This window comes from Jaculus jaculus, chromosome 5, assembly GCF_020740685.1.
Source record: "Jaculus jaculus isolate mJacJac1 chromosome 5, mJacJac1.mat.Y.cur, whole genome shotgun sequence".
Classification (NCBI taxonomy): Eukaryota; Metazoa; Chordata; class Mammalia; order Rodentia; family Dipodidae; genus Jaculus; species Jaculus jaculus.
The window spans coordinates 93,643,020-93,660,484 of NC_059106.1; the positions used below are offsets into that span (position 1 = coordinate 93,643,020).

At 38.5% G+C, this 17,465-nt stretch overlaps 1 protein-coding gene across 1 annotated transcript in view; it reads right to left on the bottom strand.

The window, feature by feature from the left end:
• Positions 1–1,179: 1,179 nt before the first annotated feature.
• The window catches only part of C5H1orf87 (chromosome 5 C1orf87 homolog), a 95,979-nt gene continuing 79,693 nt past the window's right edge, over positions 1,180–17,465 (bottom strand). Inside the window, 1 exon segment of the mRNA XM_004663201.2 lies at positions 1,180–1,340. Coding sequence (XP_004663258.2) covers positions 1,180–1,340 — 161 coding nt within the window.

Below are 17,465 nucleotides of genomic sequence, written 5' to 3' on the forward strand. Positions count from 1 at the left end.
CATGTTTGTGGGCAACTCAAACTTGTAAAAATGAAAGCTTTTGTCTGAGTGGATCCAAATGGTTTTTCTCTTGAAAGTCTGTTTATGAGATTTCATGAGACATCACAATATAAAATGGGACACTAACACATGCATGCAGAGGTGGTTCTGTGTGACTGTTCCCTGACAACTCCACCTTGTTGCTCTTTAGTAGTTGAAGACCAATGTCAAGGCTGCTCAGCATCAGTGACAGAGCTGGGAAGACCTTGGTTTTGAAGACTTGAAGCCTGATTTCTTTGGACAACCTATGGTTATGTATATGCAACTGTGTTGTATGAGAGGGACAGAAATGACGGGGGTGTTTTGGATAGAGCTGTAGGGATTGATGGAAAGTTTCAGCTGGTTTTCCTGCCTGGTGTGAAACAACACAGCTTACCCATTCCTAGAGACTTTTGCCCCAGATGTCCTTCCTTCTTATGCTTTTAACCAGGACTTTGAGAAATAGTTCTGGTGAAACTGTTGCACTGTCTAATTTTTCACTGGAGAACTGGACTTACCCGAAAACTTCACTTGGAATTATTATTCTGTATTAAGATAATGTTCATACTTTCCTTTCTCTTATACTAGAAATTCTCCCTAGAATAGTGAGTAGGGGAAGGACTTATGTGCCCACATAAGAAATGATGGATTGAAGCATTCAGGAATCTGAGGCAAGGGAATCATCTGGGGAAAACCTGGGCTACACAGTGAACCTTACTCTAAAAAACAAAACAAAAGAAGATAAGGCAAGACAAAACAGAGGATGTAATGAGGTCTATTATGAACCAGGCATTATGGGGAGTTAACAGCTTCTAGCATATTTTCTGCTACATGACTTCATAGAGTTTTCAAAAAGCAGGTTGTTAGCAACATAGAAAAATGTCAAATACATATATATTATTATTAACTTTATTAGAATAGAAGAGCACTATAAGTAATTGGGTTCTTGTCATATCAGAAGAGAAAATCTGGTTTCTGATCATTTTGAACTGCTTATATACAAGAGTCATATCCAGATAACAAGTCCATTCAAAGAATCTGGAATAGTTGCATGGCTTCCCTGATACAGTCTCACCCACAACACTCAGGCTGGGGAGAACAGTGGGTCTGGATAACAAGGAAGATCAGAGTAACATCTGTTCTCACAATATGGCCTTGTTATCATAGCTCCTTTAAGTACCACAGCGCTGGCTCCAAGAGCATATTTTCTCCCAAACGGAATCTCCGCAAGGCCTGGTCTATTTTCCGAGGACTCAGGGACAGGTTGTAAATGAGATTGTAGTTATGAATGAGGCATCTGGCTCGTTCCTTCTCCAGAACTCCTGTAATGGGTGGATGCAGATTTTTTTTTTTTTCAAGAAGGGGGAATCAAGAAAAGCACACACACTTACACGAGTTATATGTAGACACCAAATACTATTATTTTTAAGAATTTAAGTTTCTTAAAAGTAAGTGACACCTTAAAATGATTTAGATTTCAGGACAGGTTTTTAAATAACCTGGGGACAGAAAGAAGGAGAAGGAATCCAGGAAAAGCCACAGATACATTTTAAAGTATTTAAGGTTGTTCTTTGTAGCCATACAACTTTTAAAAGTCAATTTTTGAAAGAGGTGGGATACCTGCAAAAATGAATCCTAAACTTTCTGTTTTATTTTTATCTTACCATGGTCATTCCTGAACACAAAAGGTTTAAACAACAACTTTTAAGTTCTGGACATGCATTTTCTGTGACTTTCTGTAGCTAGCTTCTCAAGAATCAGGGTCAGGACCTGTGTGTGGGTGCTGGGGTGCACAAGGAGCCGTCTGGTACTCACATGTTGGATTTGTCAAAGCCAATGTCAACATGCATTCTGTGCTAAGGTTGGGTGGTTTGATAGTTGCTGGGGATGCACAGGGAATACTCTGGTACCCACACATGGTATATATCAATGCCAATGTTAACGTGCTTTCTGCATTAAGGCTAGATGGCTTGATGGCTATGGAGAGGACTGCAAGTGTGAATCACAACATAACCACAGGTCAGTAACATTCATAAACCTGGATTTTGAGCTTAGATGTGTCAGATGCTCTGACTGGAAATATAGTGAATTTAGAGAAGTGATCTATGGAAGTTTTCCAATCCACTGGGAAGGTAAATTATGCAAAAATAACTACAGTGTAATAAATACAAAGGTGACTAATATTTACCTATAAAATTTTCTATGTATCAAACATTGCTTCAAGCATTTTATAATATTAAGTCATTTTATATTCATTATAATTGAGTTATAATGGGAGAAACTGAAGCCAAGAATTGCTAAGTCTCTTGTCTAAGGTTGCTCAAAATTGACCACTATACCACATCATGAAATGAGAGGGAAGAGATTAAGTGTGGGACAGATTGTCTGATAAATATGTTCCATGAATTGTAAAGATTTATACCACAGATGTCAATGAAAAGCTTTTCATTATTGTATATGGATAGAAGCGGCATCCCTTGACTATGGTTGTTCTACTCTCCTTTACCTGTGGAAATGATGAGAGTGGTTAAGAAGGTCATTTTTTGAGAATCTACAGATGATACCTTGATCATCTTAGTGACTAGTCCATTGGAACTGGATGGTGTTGGGTACCTGTTACCCACATTTAAACTGCCAAAGAATGTTTATATTTACATATGCCATCACAATAGCAGATGCACTCCTCCGAGTGACTGAGGCTTTGTTTTGGGCAGAAAGTGTAGAGATATGGAGTCTTCATGTGATTTTTGTTCTATTATCCTGCCCTATCCCATCCCATCTTATCCTGTTCTGTCTCCTTCCATAATATCTTATTCTATTCTCCTTAAGTTAGTTGACTGTAATTTATTTTTCTATTATAATTCCCTGCCTTTCTACCAAATCAACTTTGTATGTGTGCTGCTAGGCCAAATAGATCTGTAAAATACTCTTGGTTGCATAGCTGCTCAGTCTTGCCTGGGTTGGCTTGCTCCTGGCATTTCCCTATGCCCTTAATGGACTGTGGAATTAGTTTATGGTTGTAAGAACTTGGGGAAGTGGTATTTTTTTCGTGTGTGTGTATAATATGGTGTGTGCATGGATGTGTGTGTGTGTGTGTGTGTGTGTGTGTGTGTGAATGTGTGTGTGTACTGTGGCATATACATGGATGTGTGACCATGCAATGCCCACTGCCCTTGCCTGTGGTGGGGCTGAACTTGTCTCAGGTGGCTAAAGGGAAACATTGAGTGTCCCCTCATTGCTCTTCTGCCTATTCTTACTTGGGCTGGAGACTTTTACTGGTCCTAGAGCTGCTTGTTTTTTTTTTTTTTTTTTTTCCCCACAAGCTTTGACAATCGTCAATTCCCTGCTCTCCATAGGACTGGAGTTACAGACATATATGCCCACATTCTGGGTCCTGGGAATTGAACTCAAGAGTCTCTCAGGCCTTCTTGGGCCTTCATGCTTGCACAGGAAATATTTTCAACTGTTGAGCCATCACTCTAGCCCAGACTTAAACTTTTTGAACCTTAGTCTTTCCTCAATTATAAAATTATAGGGACAATTAAATTTTGATAAATAAGTGAAATAGTAAGTACTTAGTATAGTTTCCAGTACTAGTAAACACTGATTAATGCTTACTATTATAGATAATTGTAATAATATATCATTTATTTATATTGTTTAAAGTACGTAAATTTTAGTATGAAGAAAATGTTAAAAATGCATAGCATTTAGTTGGCATTTTAATTAAAACTTCATTTGGGAATCATAGTTCTATTTTCTACTGTCAAACAAAATCCTGATCACTGAAACTTGCATTGATCCAATTTACACTTCACTGTGGGATGGAAGGAGCAGCTCCATAAATACTCCTTACAGTGCATCTTAATGTTGGAAACCCTGACTTCTTCCAGATAGAACCAAAATGAAGAATTAAAAAGAAAAACCATAACACACATGCCATTTTTTACAGTTTATAAGGAACTTTCAAATATTTTATCTTTTTAAATTATTTCTCAACTATAGGAAGTATACTTTATTATTATTAGTCCTAATTTATAGATGAGGAAACCGGTTCACAGAATACATGTGACTAGCTTTCCTGGCTTAACAACTGGTGCAGTACAGATATAACCACTCAGGCAGAAGGGTAGATATTCTGCAGAGATAATTGTACCCCTCCCAGACTACTAAAACAATGGTCCTTGAGAAATTGGAATTTCTCTGGGAGTCTTATGCTGGGAGAAGGAAAATGCTGAAGCCTGGTAGCAGCTAGAGAAAGAACTTGTCGCTAGGAAAGAGATTTCACCTGGTTCTGGGAATTTGTCAAACCACCTTGCAGGAGAGTCCAGCCAAAGTAATGATGTGTCAATGATGGGTGACATGTTGACAAGATGGCTTAGTCATGCATACCATTTGTCTTCTTCTTAAGCCTAACCCTCAGGTCAGAACCCCAAAGTCATACTTGGAGGGTCACTGGACCTCTTTGTTCTTCAGTGGTCACATTGAAAAAATAAATCTTTTTCTGCTTTCTGTTTTACTTTTCTAATTGGCCTGATGAGAATGGATGGCTGAGTCTGGCTTGTTAGGACTGCTAGGACCCAGGCTGTGACCTTAGCAATTCTGACAACAGGGACTTGAATCTATATCTTCTATTTAAAAAGAATAAGCAAAACCTCATGTTCTTTCCAGTGTGTCACGAGAGCTGGCTGCAGTAGGAAACCAAGTGGAGCTGGTTTGTATTAAGGCTCAACTTCCCATTGGCCATTATATTATCACTGAACTCGAGTTCCTTCCCTGAAATAAGGGTATTAAGTCATTCTGTACCTGGCTGATGTGAGAACTTAGAGATAGAATGCAAAGTTCAGATCCATGTAGAGAATGTTCTTTAAGGCATTATGCCTCTTTGGATTTAAAGGTATTTTTTGTGTAACTTTTGGTTCCCTGGACAAATTCCAAGTGCATAATTTTCTCAGAAATTTGTCCCAACAACTCTTCTTTCTTTAGAAAACATGAACCAGTTATGGAATCAGAATGATGATGAAGTAATTCCTTGTTCACTCTCAAGGCAATTTTCTTGACAGTCTCCATTAGAGAATAAGAGCCGCAGGTTCCCAGAAACACTGACTTGATGGATGCTTTCCCTTCACCCTGCATTCTTGGAGGAGGAATGTGCTGGCTTACATATTTCCTTGACATAATAAAGCACAGTGATTCATCTGTGGGCAGAGGAGGTGTCATCTGTTCCACATCTAGCAAAGGGCCTACATGGTCTGTGAAATACTGTGGCTAATGAACCAACAGGCTGACTTCAGCTAATCCTTGTTCCTCATTAAAGACAGTTGTAGATGTTCCTGGATCTGGCTGACACATTCTTTAATTGTTGAGGAATGAGCAGATTTCATTGAAACAGAGAAAATAGTCATGCATATTGAAGGGGCCATGAGGGAGGCATCTGAAATCTATTGTAACCTGTCTCCAAAGTCAACAACATGTTCCCATAGACTGTTCTGTTCCTATGAGAAAAGTTCCAACTTTTGGGGAGTCTCTTAGCAAGTAAGTTTAAAATCTATGACTATGACTTCACATTTGGACTCTATCTGCTCAGTGAATACATAGATTCAAGGTTATTTAAAAAAAATGTTATTTTTATTTATTTATTTGAGAGTGACAGACAGAGAGAGAAAGAGGCAGACAGAGAGAGGGAGAGAGAATGGGAATCCCAGGGCCTTGAGCCACTGCAAATGAACTCCAGACGTGTGTGCCCCCTTGTGCATCTAGCTAACATGGGTCCTGGGGAGTTGAGCCTCTAACCGGGGTCCTTAGGCTTCACAGGCAAGCGCTTCACTGCTAAGCCATCTCTCCATTTCCCCCATAATCTTCTCTAAATAATCCATCTTAGATTTCATGATGTCCTGTGATTGAATTTTTGGTGGCTTCTGGACAGAGAAGCAGGGTTCACAGTAGGGTCTCAACTTTGATAAGCTATATCACAACTTAATATGAACCTCTAGGTCTGTTTTGTTCAAAGTTGCCTTCTCCATTATGCTCAATCCCAACTCCTCACCTCTGCAGAAGTTTGTTTCACACTTAGAATCACCAGTTCAGGCTCCAGAAGTCCTCCTCACAGCCTGTCTCAGCTCCAGCTCTGTCTCTAGCACCTGCACAGATACCTCAGCTCATACACTGAGGTTCCTCAGCATACATTGAGTTTTCCATCAGAAAATTTGTCTCTTTCCTTCTTAAAGTTATGATTTTATATGTAAAGTGTACAAGTTTATAGAATACCACTTTTAAAGATTTTTTTCTTTAAAAGATTAAAATAACCCCCCTTTAAATCTTTCCATTGCCCATATTTTGACCCTTTACTTCTGTTTGCTGTCACTTCCCTTAAACCCTCCATTCTATTTTCACATGGTCCCTTTTTTTTTTAATTATTTATTTATTTATTTGAGAGCGACAGACACAGAGAGAAAGACAGGTAGAGGGAGAGAGAGAGAATGGGCGCGCCAGGGCTTCCAGCCTCTGCAAACGAACTCCAGACGCGTGCGCCCCCCTGTGCATCTGGCTAACGTGGGACCTGGGGAACCGAGCCTCGAACCGGGGTCCTTAGGCTTCACAGGCAAGCGCTTAACTGCTAAGCCATCTCTCCAGCCCACATGGTCCCTTTTTATCTTCATGGCCTCTATTAATATTTATTCCAACTTACATAGAAATCTAAATTCTAGAAGTTTGGATAAGTATATAAAAGAGAATGTGTGAGATTTGTCTTTGTGAGCTTGGGTTACCTCAGTTAGTATATTTTCTAGATTCATTACTTTTCCTGTAACTTTCATAATTTCATTTTCTTTAAAGCCAAATACTCCATTGGGAAAATGTATTTCATCTTCATTATCCATTCATCAGTTGATGGGCATCAAGTTATTGTTAACAGAGAAGCAGTAAACATGGTTGAGCAAGTGAAGTCATTAGGTATATAACTGATAGTCATTAGGGTATATACCCAGGAGAGGAATATGGTAGATGTATTTTTAGGGTTTAGAAAAATCTCCACACTAGTTTCTATAATGGCTTCACAACTTCATACTGGGACCAACAGTGAATAGGTTTCTCTTTCTCCACACCTTCACCAGCATTTGTTGTCAAATAATTTTTTGATAGCAATTCTGAGTAGAATGTGATGGCATCTCAAAATAGTTTTAAACTGCATTTATTTCCTTGAGGCTAAGGATGTTTAATATTTAAAAATAAGTGTTAGTTATTTGTATTTCTTCTTTTAATACCTTTCTGTTTAGTTCCATAGACCATGCTTTGGTTGGGTGATTTGATTCCCTATTTGTTAGTTTTTGAGTTCTTTGAAGAGCCTATTAATCCTCTATAATAGCTGAAAGAGATTTCTCCCATTGTATAAGCTACTTCTTCACTAAATTAACTATTTCCTTTTGTGTACAAACCCTTTTTATTTTTATGAAGTTCTGTTTGTTAATTATTGGTCTTATTTACTGGGCAACTAAAGTCCTATTCATAAAGTCCTTATATAAGCCTATATCTTGAAATGCTTGCTTTTTTTTTTCCAGAGTTTTAGGTCTTATTGTTAAATCTTGGATCCATGATTGTTAAGGGAGTTAAGGACCTGGTCTTTTACATATATATATCCAGTTTTCCCAGCACCATTTGTTAAAGAACTCATCTTTACACCAGTGAGTATTTTTAACATTTTTGTATTTTCCCCCAAAATCAGATGGCTGTTACAGAACAGATTTGTATCTGAACCTTCTATTCCATTTATGTACATGTCTAGTTTTGTGCAAGTACTGTGCTGTTTTGGTTACTATGGTCTCATAATATACCTTGAAGTAAGCTATAGTGATACACCTATAGCATTATTTATTTATTTATTTTTGCTCAGATATTTTTTGGCTATATGAAGCCTTTGTGATTCCAAATTAATTTTAGGATGGCCTCTTTTTATTTCTATGAAGAATAGTGTTGGAATTTTGTTGTGATAGATCAATCAGGATTCTTTAGAGGAACAGAACCAACAGAATGGATGGATCATATTACAAAGGAAATTTCTTACATTAGCTTACAAGATAGGTGCTTGGCAAGACAGCATTAGCAGTCTGTAGCCTTTCTCAGGGGCTATATCTGCCCCTGGCCTATACCTTTTCTTAGCAGATGTCCCATGATCCTGGCATCTCTAGCATTCTGGTTCTCCATTGCAACTCATGGTTCCTCTTCACAGCTTTAATCTGTGGTCTTTCATAGCCTCTATGCAGGAACTCTGACTTGGCCTCACACTGCTTACTCTCCATGGCTCTCTGGAACCATGGGGAAATGTTCCATGACCCCTATCCAACATCTTGCATCTTACATTCTAAACCCACTACCACATGAATAATACTGCCATGTTCTCCCATCATATTGATATGAAACCTGGTACCCATGGAACAATGGCTGTGGCAGCCTCTGTATTCTGACCCTGGGGAGCAGAGACCACTCTGTACATTTTAGGACTTTTCCTTTCCAAAGAATTTGCATACTTCCTATCATGACCTTCAATTTGTTTGATCTTACCTTCAGGACATCTTTCCTATTGTCCCAGGACAGAGTAGTAGATCTCCCTCTAATGGTGGTAATCTCTTTAGCAATTATAGCTGAAGTAGATGCAGTTTCTGAGCATAAGGATTTTAAATTTGCTTATAATTCTTTCTCTGTCAAACTATATTTTTCATATCTTTCTGCTCTGTATTTTCCTCTTTGTCATTATAGATCTTAATAAGGGAAGCAAAGAGAAAACACTTTACAGACTCAATGGTTTTCTGCCTTGAAATTTCCTCTGCCAAACACATTAGTCCATTACTTTTAAATTCAACCTCACTCAAGTTCTCAGGACACATGAAGAATGCAGCTAGCTTCTTTAGCAGAATATCACATGAGTGCCCCTAGCCCAGGTCCCAGTAGGGTCTTTATCCCCTTCTGAAATTTCATGAGCTAAGTCTTTATAGTCCACATTTCTCTCAGCCTTTGATCTTCAAAACTGCCACCAGAATGGTCCATTGAGTTCTGTTTAGAGCATTTTAAGGCTTGTCTAGCTCACAGTTCTAAATCCTTCCATGTTCCTCCCACAAGCCAGTTTCAAAAGACTAAGAACCACATGGTCAGGTTTCTTGCAGCAATAGTGCTACTTGTTGGCACCAATTTTCTGCATCATTTATTTTTTCATTACTGGAACCAAATACCTGACCAGTAGCAACTTAGGGAAGAAAAGAGTTCATTTCCACTTACAGTTCAAGAAAGTAGTCTGTCATGGCAGAGCAAGCATGGCAGGAGCCGGATGCCAGTATTACATCATCAAGGCTTGCCTTCAGTGACACACTTTCTCCAGAAAGACTCCACCTTTCCATCACCTTCCTGAACAGTGGCACTGAGTATTGACTACAAAACACATGAGTCTATGGGAGACATTTTATATTCAAACCCCCACATGGAGTTTGCAATACATTTGTAGATTGTTTTGGGTAAGACAGCCATTTTTACAATATTGAATCTTTTAATCTATTAGTGTGGGATGCCTTTCCATTTTCTAGGCATTTTCATCAATTTCTTTCTGAGTGTTTTAAAGCTTTCAATGTAGAGATCTTTCACTTCCTTGGTTAGGTTTATTATAAAGTATTTTTTTAATGAGGCAATTGTGAATGGGATTGCTTCCCTGATTTTGTTCTCAGCATGTTTGTATATAAGGAGGCTACTGTGTGTTTCTGTGTGTTAATTTTGTATCCTGTTCCTTAGTTTAAAGTGTATAGCAGCTCTGATAGTTCTTTTGGGGGGTGGGAGGTTAGGGACTGATATATATGGCATATCATGTGAAAATAGAGATAATTTGACTCTTTCCTTTTTTATTTGTATCCCTTTTATTTGTGTCTTTTGTTTTGCTCTAGCTAAGAGTTCCAGTTCTATATTGAGTAAGATTTGAGAAAGTGGACACCTTTGTCTTTGTTCCTGATTTTAGTAGACTCTGTTTCACTGATCTATTGTACTTTCTGTTTATATTTCATTAATTTCTGTCCTGATCTTAATTTGTTTTAAATATACTGATTTTTATTTTGGCTTGTTCTTCTTTTCCCAAGGCCCTCTGTTACATCATTAAATTATTTCTTAAAATAGGTACTTAAAACTATAAATTTCTTTCTGAGTACTGCTTTTATTTTATGCCATAGGTTTTGCTATGTTGTGCTTTCATTTTCATTTGCTTTTAGAAGCTTTTTTGATTTATTTTTTGATTTTTCCAAAGACCCATTCATCATGTAATACTGTATTGGTTGGGCTGGAGAGATGGCTTGGCGGTTAAGCGCTTGCCTGTGAAGCCTAAGGACCCCGGTTCGAGGCTCGGTTCCCCACGTCCCATGTTAGCCAGATGCACAAGGGCGCGCACGCGTCTGGAGTTCGTTTGCAGAGGCTGGAAGCCCTGGCGCGCCCATTCTCTCTCTCTCCCTCTATCTGTCTTTCTCTCTGTGTCTGTCGCTCTCAAATAAATAAATAAATAAAAATTTAAAAATACTGTATTGGTTAATTTCCAGAAGTTTGTAGTCTTTCTTCCTGTTAATAATTTCATCCCATTGTAAAGATATAAAATACAAGGAACTATATCAATTTTCCTATATTTGTTAAAATTTGTTCAAACTTGATCTGCATCAAAATATATATTTAGTGATTGTCCAAGAAAGAATGTATATTCGAAAGAATGTATATTCTTCAGCAATTGGATGGAATGTTCTGTAATGACAGTTATTTTTTCCTATGATCTCATTTGATCCAGATGCTTATCTACTCATTTATTTTTTGCCAGGATGACCTGTCAGTTCAAAAGAGTGGGATACTGAAGTTGTACATTACTATTGTGTTGGGGATAATCTGTGACTTTATATCCATCCATGTTTGTTTAATGAAATTGGATATACCTGTGCTCAGTGATAAACATTTAGAAAAGTAATATCCTCTTATTGTATTGTTCCCTCCATTGGCATAATGTGACCATCTTTATCTCTTCACTAATGTTGAAGTCTATTTTGTTATATATCAGAACACTGACTCCTGATTGTTTCCTACCTTCACTTTCTTGAAATAACATTTTCTGTCCTCTCATCCTAAGGTGTGTTTCTTGACGGCAATGAAGAAAGGGTTTCTGCATTTTCATCCATTCGGGTACTCTGTGTCTTTTGATTGCGGAATTGAAGACATTTATAATCAAAGTTATACTTTAAAAGTGTGTATTAATTATTGTCACTCTGGTTGATTTTGCAGTATTTTGAATTTTCTATTTCTTTCATTAGATATTATGCAAGTTTGCTTTATTATTTTTCTTTTGTACCCTCATGTGCTTTTCATTTTCTTTAGCCTGAAGGATTCTTTCAAATACTTTTGGTAGAATTGGCTCAGTGGTCACAAGTTTCTTTCAGCTATTTTTTGTCACAGAAAGTTTTTCTTTTTCCTTCAATCATGACATAGTTTTCCTGGGTATAGTAGTCTGGGTTGGCAGTTGTTGTCTTTTAGAACTTGAAATATATCACTCTAAGCTCTCTAGGGTTACAAAGTTTCTGTTGAGAAATCTTGTTATTTTGAAGAATCTACCTTTCCAAGTAGATAGGTGCTTTTCTCTTTCTAGTTTACTACTTGCTCCTTTCTTTAGGCTGTACATTTAACAATTATATGATAAGTGGAGTTCTTTTCTGTTTGGTGGTCAAAATTCTTCCTCTATTTATATTGGTATCTCTTTCCCTAATTATGAGATTTTTTTTTCCATTAGCCTTTATACTGAATATCTTCTCCTTCTATGCCCAAAATTCTTAGATCATTTCTTCATTGCATGTAGAACTTCTTTAGCATTTGTATTTTCTTGTTAATTTATCTTTCTGCTTGTTGAAATGTTCCAATTTTTCCACCTTTCTTTCAAGCTGAGATAGTCTGTCTTCCCCTTGATCCATTCTATTAATGGGGCTCTCTACAGAGATTTATTTTTTAAACTTTGACTTAATTCATTTTTCATTTCCAGTATTCATATTTCTTTATTCATATATTGTATTGATCTCCTTATTTTGTTTAGCTGATTTCCTATGCTCTCTTGGGATTCCTTTGGGAGTCTGTTTTCCTCTTTGATTTAACCTTTGATTATTTTGAATATGTAATTGTTCTGTTGATTCTCTGCATTTCATCTAATTCACTCTCACTGGTGGCTATTACTGTGAGAGTCATTGTTTTTGTGCTTTGATTTGTGTGTGTGTGCTTCATATTATTACATTGGTATATTCATATCTTGAGTTGATTCACTGCTTGTGTTTTCTGTTCATTTTATTAGTTTTGTTCTTAGGCATGTAGTTCAGAAGTTATAGCCTCAGTCTATGAACACAAGGTGCCACTTATGGCCTCTGTATTACTCACAGAGTAAAATACTAACAGCAGGAGTGACCCAACACAGTATATAAGCTTACACTGAGCTGTGAAGATGGTTCCCACCTTGGTACTTGCTCCATGTGTTTGATTTATTTATTAATTTATATGTGTGTGTATGAGTAAACATGCTCACAGCATGAATGTGAAGATCAGAAGATAACTTAAAAGTGTCTTGCTGTGCTGTTCTTCTGCCTTTGTTGAGACAGGATCTTTTGCCACTGCAAACAAATGCCAGACTAGCTGGCCTGAAAACTTTGGATTCTCTAGGCTCTGTTTCCTGATTGTTACAAGTGCTTTGAGATTACTAACTCATGCCACTTCACCTCCAGCTTTCCATGGATACTGGTGAAGATCAAATTCAGGTAGGAACACTTATAAACTAGCATCTTTAATTGTTAAGCCATTCCCCAGCTTCCATACCATGTAATTTCTGAATAAATGTATAAGTTGTATAATTCAATTAGAGTAAGCATTTCTATCTCCTTGATGATTTATCATTTCTTTATGGTGAAAATATTTCAATTTCTTTCTTCTAGCTGTTTTGAAATATGTAATATATTGGAACTCTTTTCTGTTATCCCACAGTAACTTAGTTCTGTCTTTTCCTTTAAACTATCTAGCTCTCAATTTTGTTTTCAATTTTAGTACTTTTCTATTATGATATCCTTCCTTCCTTTATTTTCCTCTTCCCTCCCTGTTCCTTTCTTTCTCTCTCTTTCCCTCCTTCCCTCTTTGTGTCCTTCCTTCCTTCCCTCCCCCTTCCTTTCTTTTATTATTTCTTTCTTTCTCTTCTTTTTTCTTTATTTATCTCTCTCTTTCTTTTTTTCTTTCATGAGCAGATTTTTAACAACAAATATTTTAACAAATAATCCACTTAGGTGAATCTTTAATATAAGTTTTCAGATTTTATCTCTCTTTTGCTTTTCTTTCTTGCTTCTTTATTTTTCATTTGAGAAAAATAAATAAGTAAATAAACAAATAAACACATAAATAAATAAATAAAAATGAAAGACAGAGAGCAAATGAGAGAAAGAGAGAGAGAGAGAGAAGAAAAGAGAGAGAGAGAAAGAGAAAGAAAGAACTGGTGTGCCAAGGACTCCAGCCATTGCAACCAAACTCCAGATGCGTGTTATCTTGTGTGCACATATGATCTTGTATGCTCATATCTCCTTGTGCATCTGGCTTACCTGAAATCTGGAGAGTTGAAATGGGTCCTTAGACTTTGCAGGCAAGTGCTGTAACTGCTAAGCCATCTCTCATCCCCTCTTTATTTTTTTAAAAAATATTTTTTAATTAGTTTGTGTAGGAGAGAGGGAGTGGGGAGAGAGAGAGGGAGGAAGAGAGAGTATGAGTATGGACATACCAGGATTTCTTGCTACTACAAGCTCCAGATGCACATATCACTTTGTGAATGTGGCTTTATGTTGGTATTGTGGAATCGAGCCTTGGCAAGCAGGTTTTTAACCACTGAGTGGTCTTCCCAGCACCCTTATTTCTTTTGTATAATTGTTTAAAATCTTTGAGTAGTATGTGAAGTTATGTGGACTTTAGCCCTGTGAAGTAAAGATAATAAGGAGGGAGAAGCACATACTTAGATTGAAGCTCTTGCTATTGTTCCTGTTTGCTTCCAGAGAGTGTCTAGCTCTTCGTGAGGGACACTGTACAAAGAGGTATGACAGCTTCCTATGCTTTCAAATCTTCTCCTTCATCTCCATTCTACTGTGCCTCAGTCTTAGTTCTAAGCTCCATTCTATCTTGCTTAGACATTGCCATGGCTGCTGTTCTGCTGTTCTCTCTCCACTCTTTCATCCCATATATCCACATCTGAAGCACATCTTCCCCAAGTAACTCCTCTGCCCAGGAGCCCAGTGCTAATCACTTTATTTGAGTTACTGCAATGTGCAATGCCCGGGTCTGGCCTTTAGATCCTTTCAATGTATGTTCCCCTTCTACGTCTTCATCCTTATCACTTTGTACTCTTTTGAGCAGCCCTACATACTGTTCTAACTAAGCTCATTTCAGTGTCACTATGGCAGTTTGAATAGATGGCCCCCAATATATTCAGTGTCTTATTAGCTTGTAGTTTGGATCTGCAGCCACGTGGTTGGAAGCACTGTCACTGGATAGATCTTAGGGTCCAGCTTGCAGGTGTGGTAGTGGGTGGGTTGAGATTCCAACTTAAAGATATACAAAGTGTGCCTACCTGGAGTTACTGAAGTGTGTTGTGTGGTGTGGTTTTTGGCTTTTTTTATTTGTTTGTTTTTTGCTTTTTGGCTTATGCTTCTCTCTATATATGTTTAGTCCTGTCAAACCAGGCCAACTTCTTCTGCCATCATGGTACTTCCCTTGGATCTGTAAGCTTCAGTAAATATCCCATCCTCCATAACTATACCTTGTTTGGAAGTTCATCTCAGCAAACCTGAAGCTGTCTGCTACAGAAGTTGGTACCAGAAGTGTGGTGAGATAAACCTGAACATGTGGAGTTTGATCTTTTGGAATGTTTGTTTTGAAGGAATGGGCATGGACTTGGTGCTTGCAACTCAAGACACCTTCTGGAGTGGTAAGCCAAGTTTTATAGACAATATTGAAGTTTCAGGCTTGTCTTATGAGCTTTCTAAGGGGAAGGAAAGATTGCAGAGGATTTTGTTAGAACTGGGCTGCTAGCACTGAAAGGCCCAAGAATTCAGAAGCTCAGAAATACTATCACGCTCCAAAGGGAGCTTAAGCGGGCCACCTGCATACCTCAAACTCCAGGTTTTACTCTCTGTCAGAAGCAAGTAAAGAATCCCTCTTCTCATTGTATCAGAGCCCACTCCTAATATAAAACTAGGTAAAAGGGCATGAGATAGCCCTCAAGGATGGGAAATGAGTAATGAAGTGAACCACTTATTTGGTTTCTGTAAATAGCCTGCACCATAAGCCTTAATAGCCCACACTGTAAGCCTTAGTAGCCTACACTGTAAGCCTTAGTAACTCGCACCATAGGCTGTAGCAGCCTGCCTCAGACCACCAAGGTCATAGGAGGCTGATACCATACTCTGTTACCCCCACCTAAGGAATTGCACAAGTGCTGACCTCCAAGGTCACAGGAGACTGATACCACACTCTGCTACTCCCACCCAAGGACCTGCGCAAACGCTGACCACCAAGGTCATAAACTAATTGGCTTAGAAACTATGGGGTGGCACCAACTGACTGGCTAACACCCTGCGGGGCTCCTAATATTAGAAAATGATTGGTCTAAGGCACAGGCTTTGTTAGAAACCCTATAAAAACTGTCCTGTTCCTGCATTCAGGGCTCTGCAGTCCTCTACCCCTGTGCGGTGTACGACTGTGGGCCCCAGCGCGCTTGGAATAAAATCCTCTTGCAGTTTGCATCAAGACCGCTTCTCGTGAGTGAGTGATTTGGGGTGTCGCCTTATCCAGGCAGAGCGTGGGGACCCCCTGTGGGGGTTTTTTCCTACAGCACAAGGGCTGGGTATGTCCTATTGCCCAGACCCAGAGAGTTTGGTCAAAGTTAAATTTGGAATGGACTGGTGTGTTTGGCTAAAGATGCTGAACTGAAAGATTTACCATTTTAAATTGGAAAACCTCAAGCAACTTAAAATTACAGGCACTGAGACTGGTTTTAGGTTACTGAAGCTGCTACTGTCAACACATTAGCAATCTTCAGGAAGATGGCTCAACTGCTTTACATTAAAACAATGGAAAGGATGCCTGAGGAAAGACTACCATAGCAATGTAAACTCTTTTGGGAAGAGTTGACTAGAGAAGGAACCTGCTTTTCAAGGTTAGGATTTACTACATCTCTGAATTAAGAATATGGCTGTGTCCTCACACCTGGTATTTGGGTATTTGTTTCTGAAGCATGAAAATTGCTAAGAGTGTCATGAATTGCACACAGTTCCAGGAGCCACTGCTGAGATGTGGCATGAAGCAGAGCCTGATGCCCTGATAGGCTGAAAGAGCCTTTGGAAGATGGACCATGGTTTGCATGGAGACCTGGGTATGTTTTGGATATACCAGGACTGTGCAAGGGCTACCATGGAGTGCACTGTTAGGCTGGCATGGAAGTGTTCCCTGGCTACTCTGCCTGAGTAAAGGGGCAGAATTGGAAAATCTGGAGACTGCCAGTCTCTGACTGTATTGAACTTGAACTGCAAAAGTTTACATTGTTTCAGTTTCTCCTTGCTATGCCTTACACCAGTTGAAAATGTTTACTCTGTGCCTTTATACGTTGAAAGTATTGAATTTGTTTGATTTTATAGGACTTACTATCTTTACTTGGTCAAGACTGTGGGGGTCCTCTGAAATTGGACTGAATACAATTTACAATGTGTGATGGTTTCAAATCTATTGGGGCTGGGGCAGAATGTGGTTGTTTGAATAGATGGCTCCCAAAATAGTCAGTGTTGTATTAGTTTGTAGTTTGGATCTGCAGCCACCTGTCTGGAAGCAGTGCCACTGGGTGGATCTTAGGGTCCAGCCCTCAGGTGTGTTGGTGGGTCGGTTTGACATTCCAATCTAAAGATATGCAGAGTGTGCCTAGCTGGAGTTCCTGAAGTGTGCCAAGTGTGCTGTGTAAAGTGGTTTCTGGCTTTCTTTTGGCTTGTGATTCTCTCAGTGTTTAGTCCTATTTAAGTGTGCCAACTTATTTTGCCATTAAGGAACTTCCCTTGGATCTGTAAGGTTCAATAAGTATCCATTCCTCCATAATTATGCCTGGCTTGGAAGTTCATCTCTGACCTGAAGCTGTCCACTACAGTCATGCATAGTATTCTGTTTGGCCAACCATTCACCTTGGCCAGGAAATCCTCTCAATTTTAATCTTTTAGATCTGAAATACACTGATTCCTTAGTAAACATTTTAACATTGACATAGACTTCCCTGAATCTTCCATATAATGCATTTTAATGGCATTTGTCACTTTCCATGTTTAATTTAGTTACTTATACACATGCATCCACTTATTTGTTCCCAGTTTTAAAAAGTATGTATTTGACAGAATTGTGCAGGT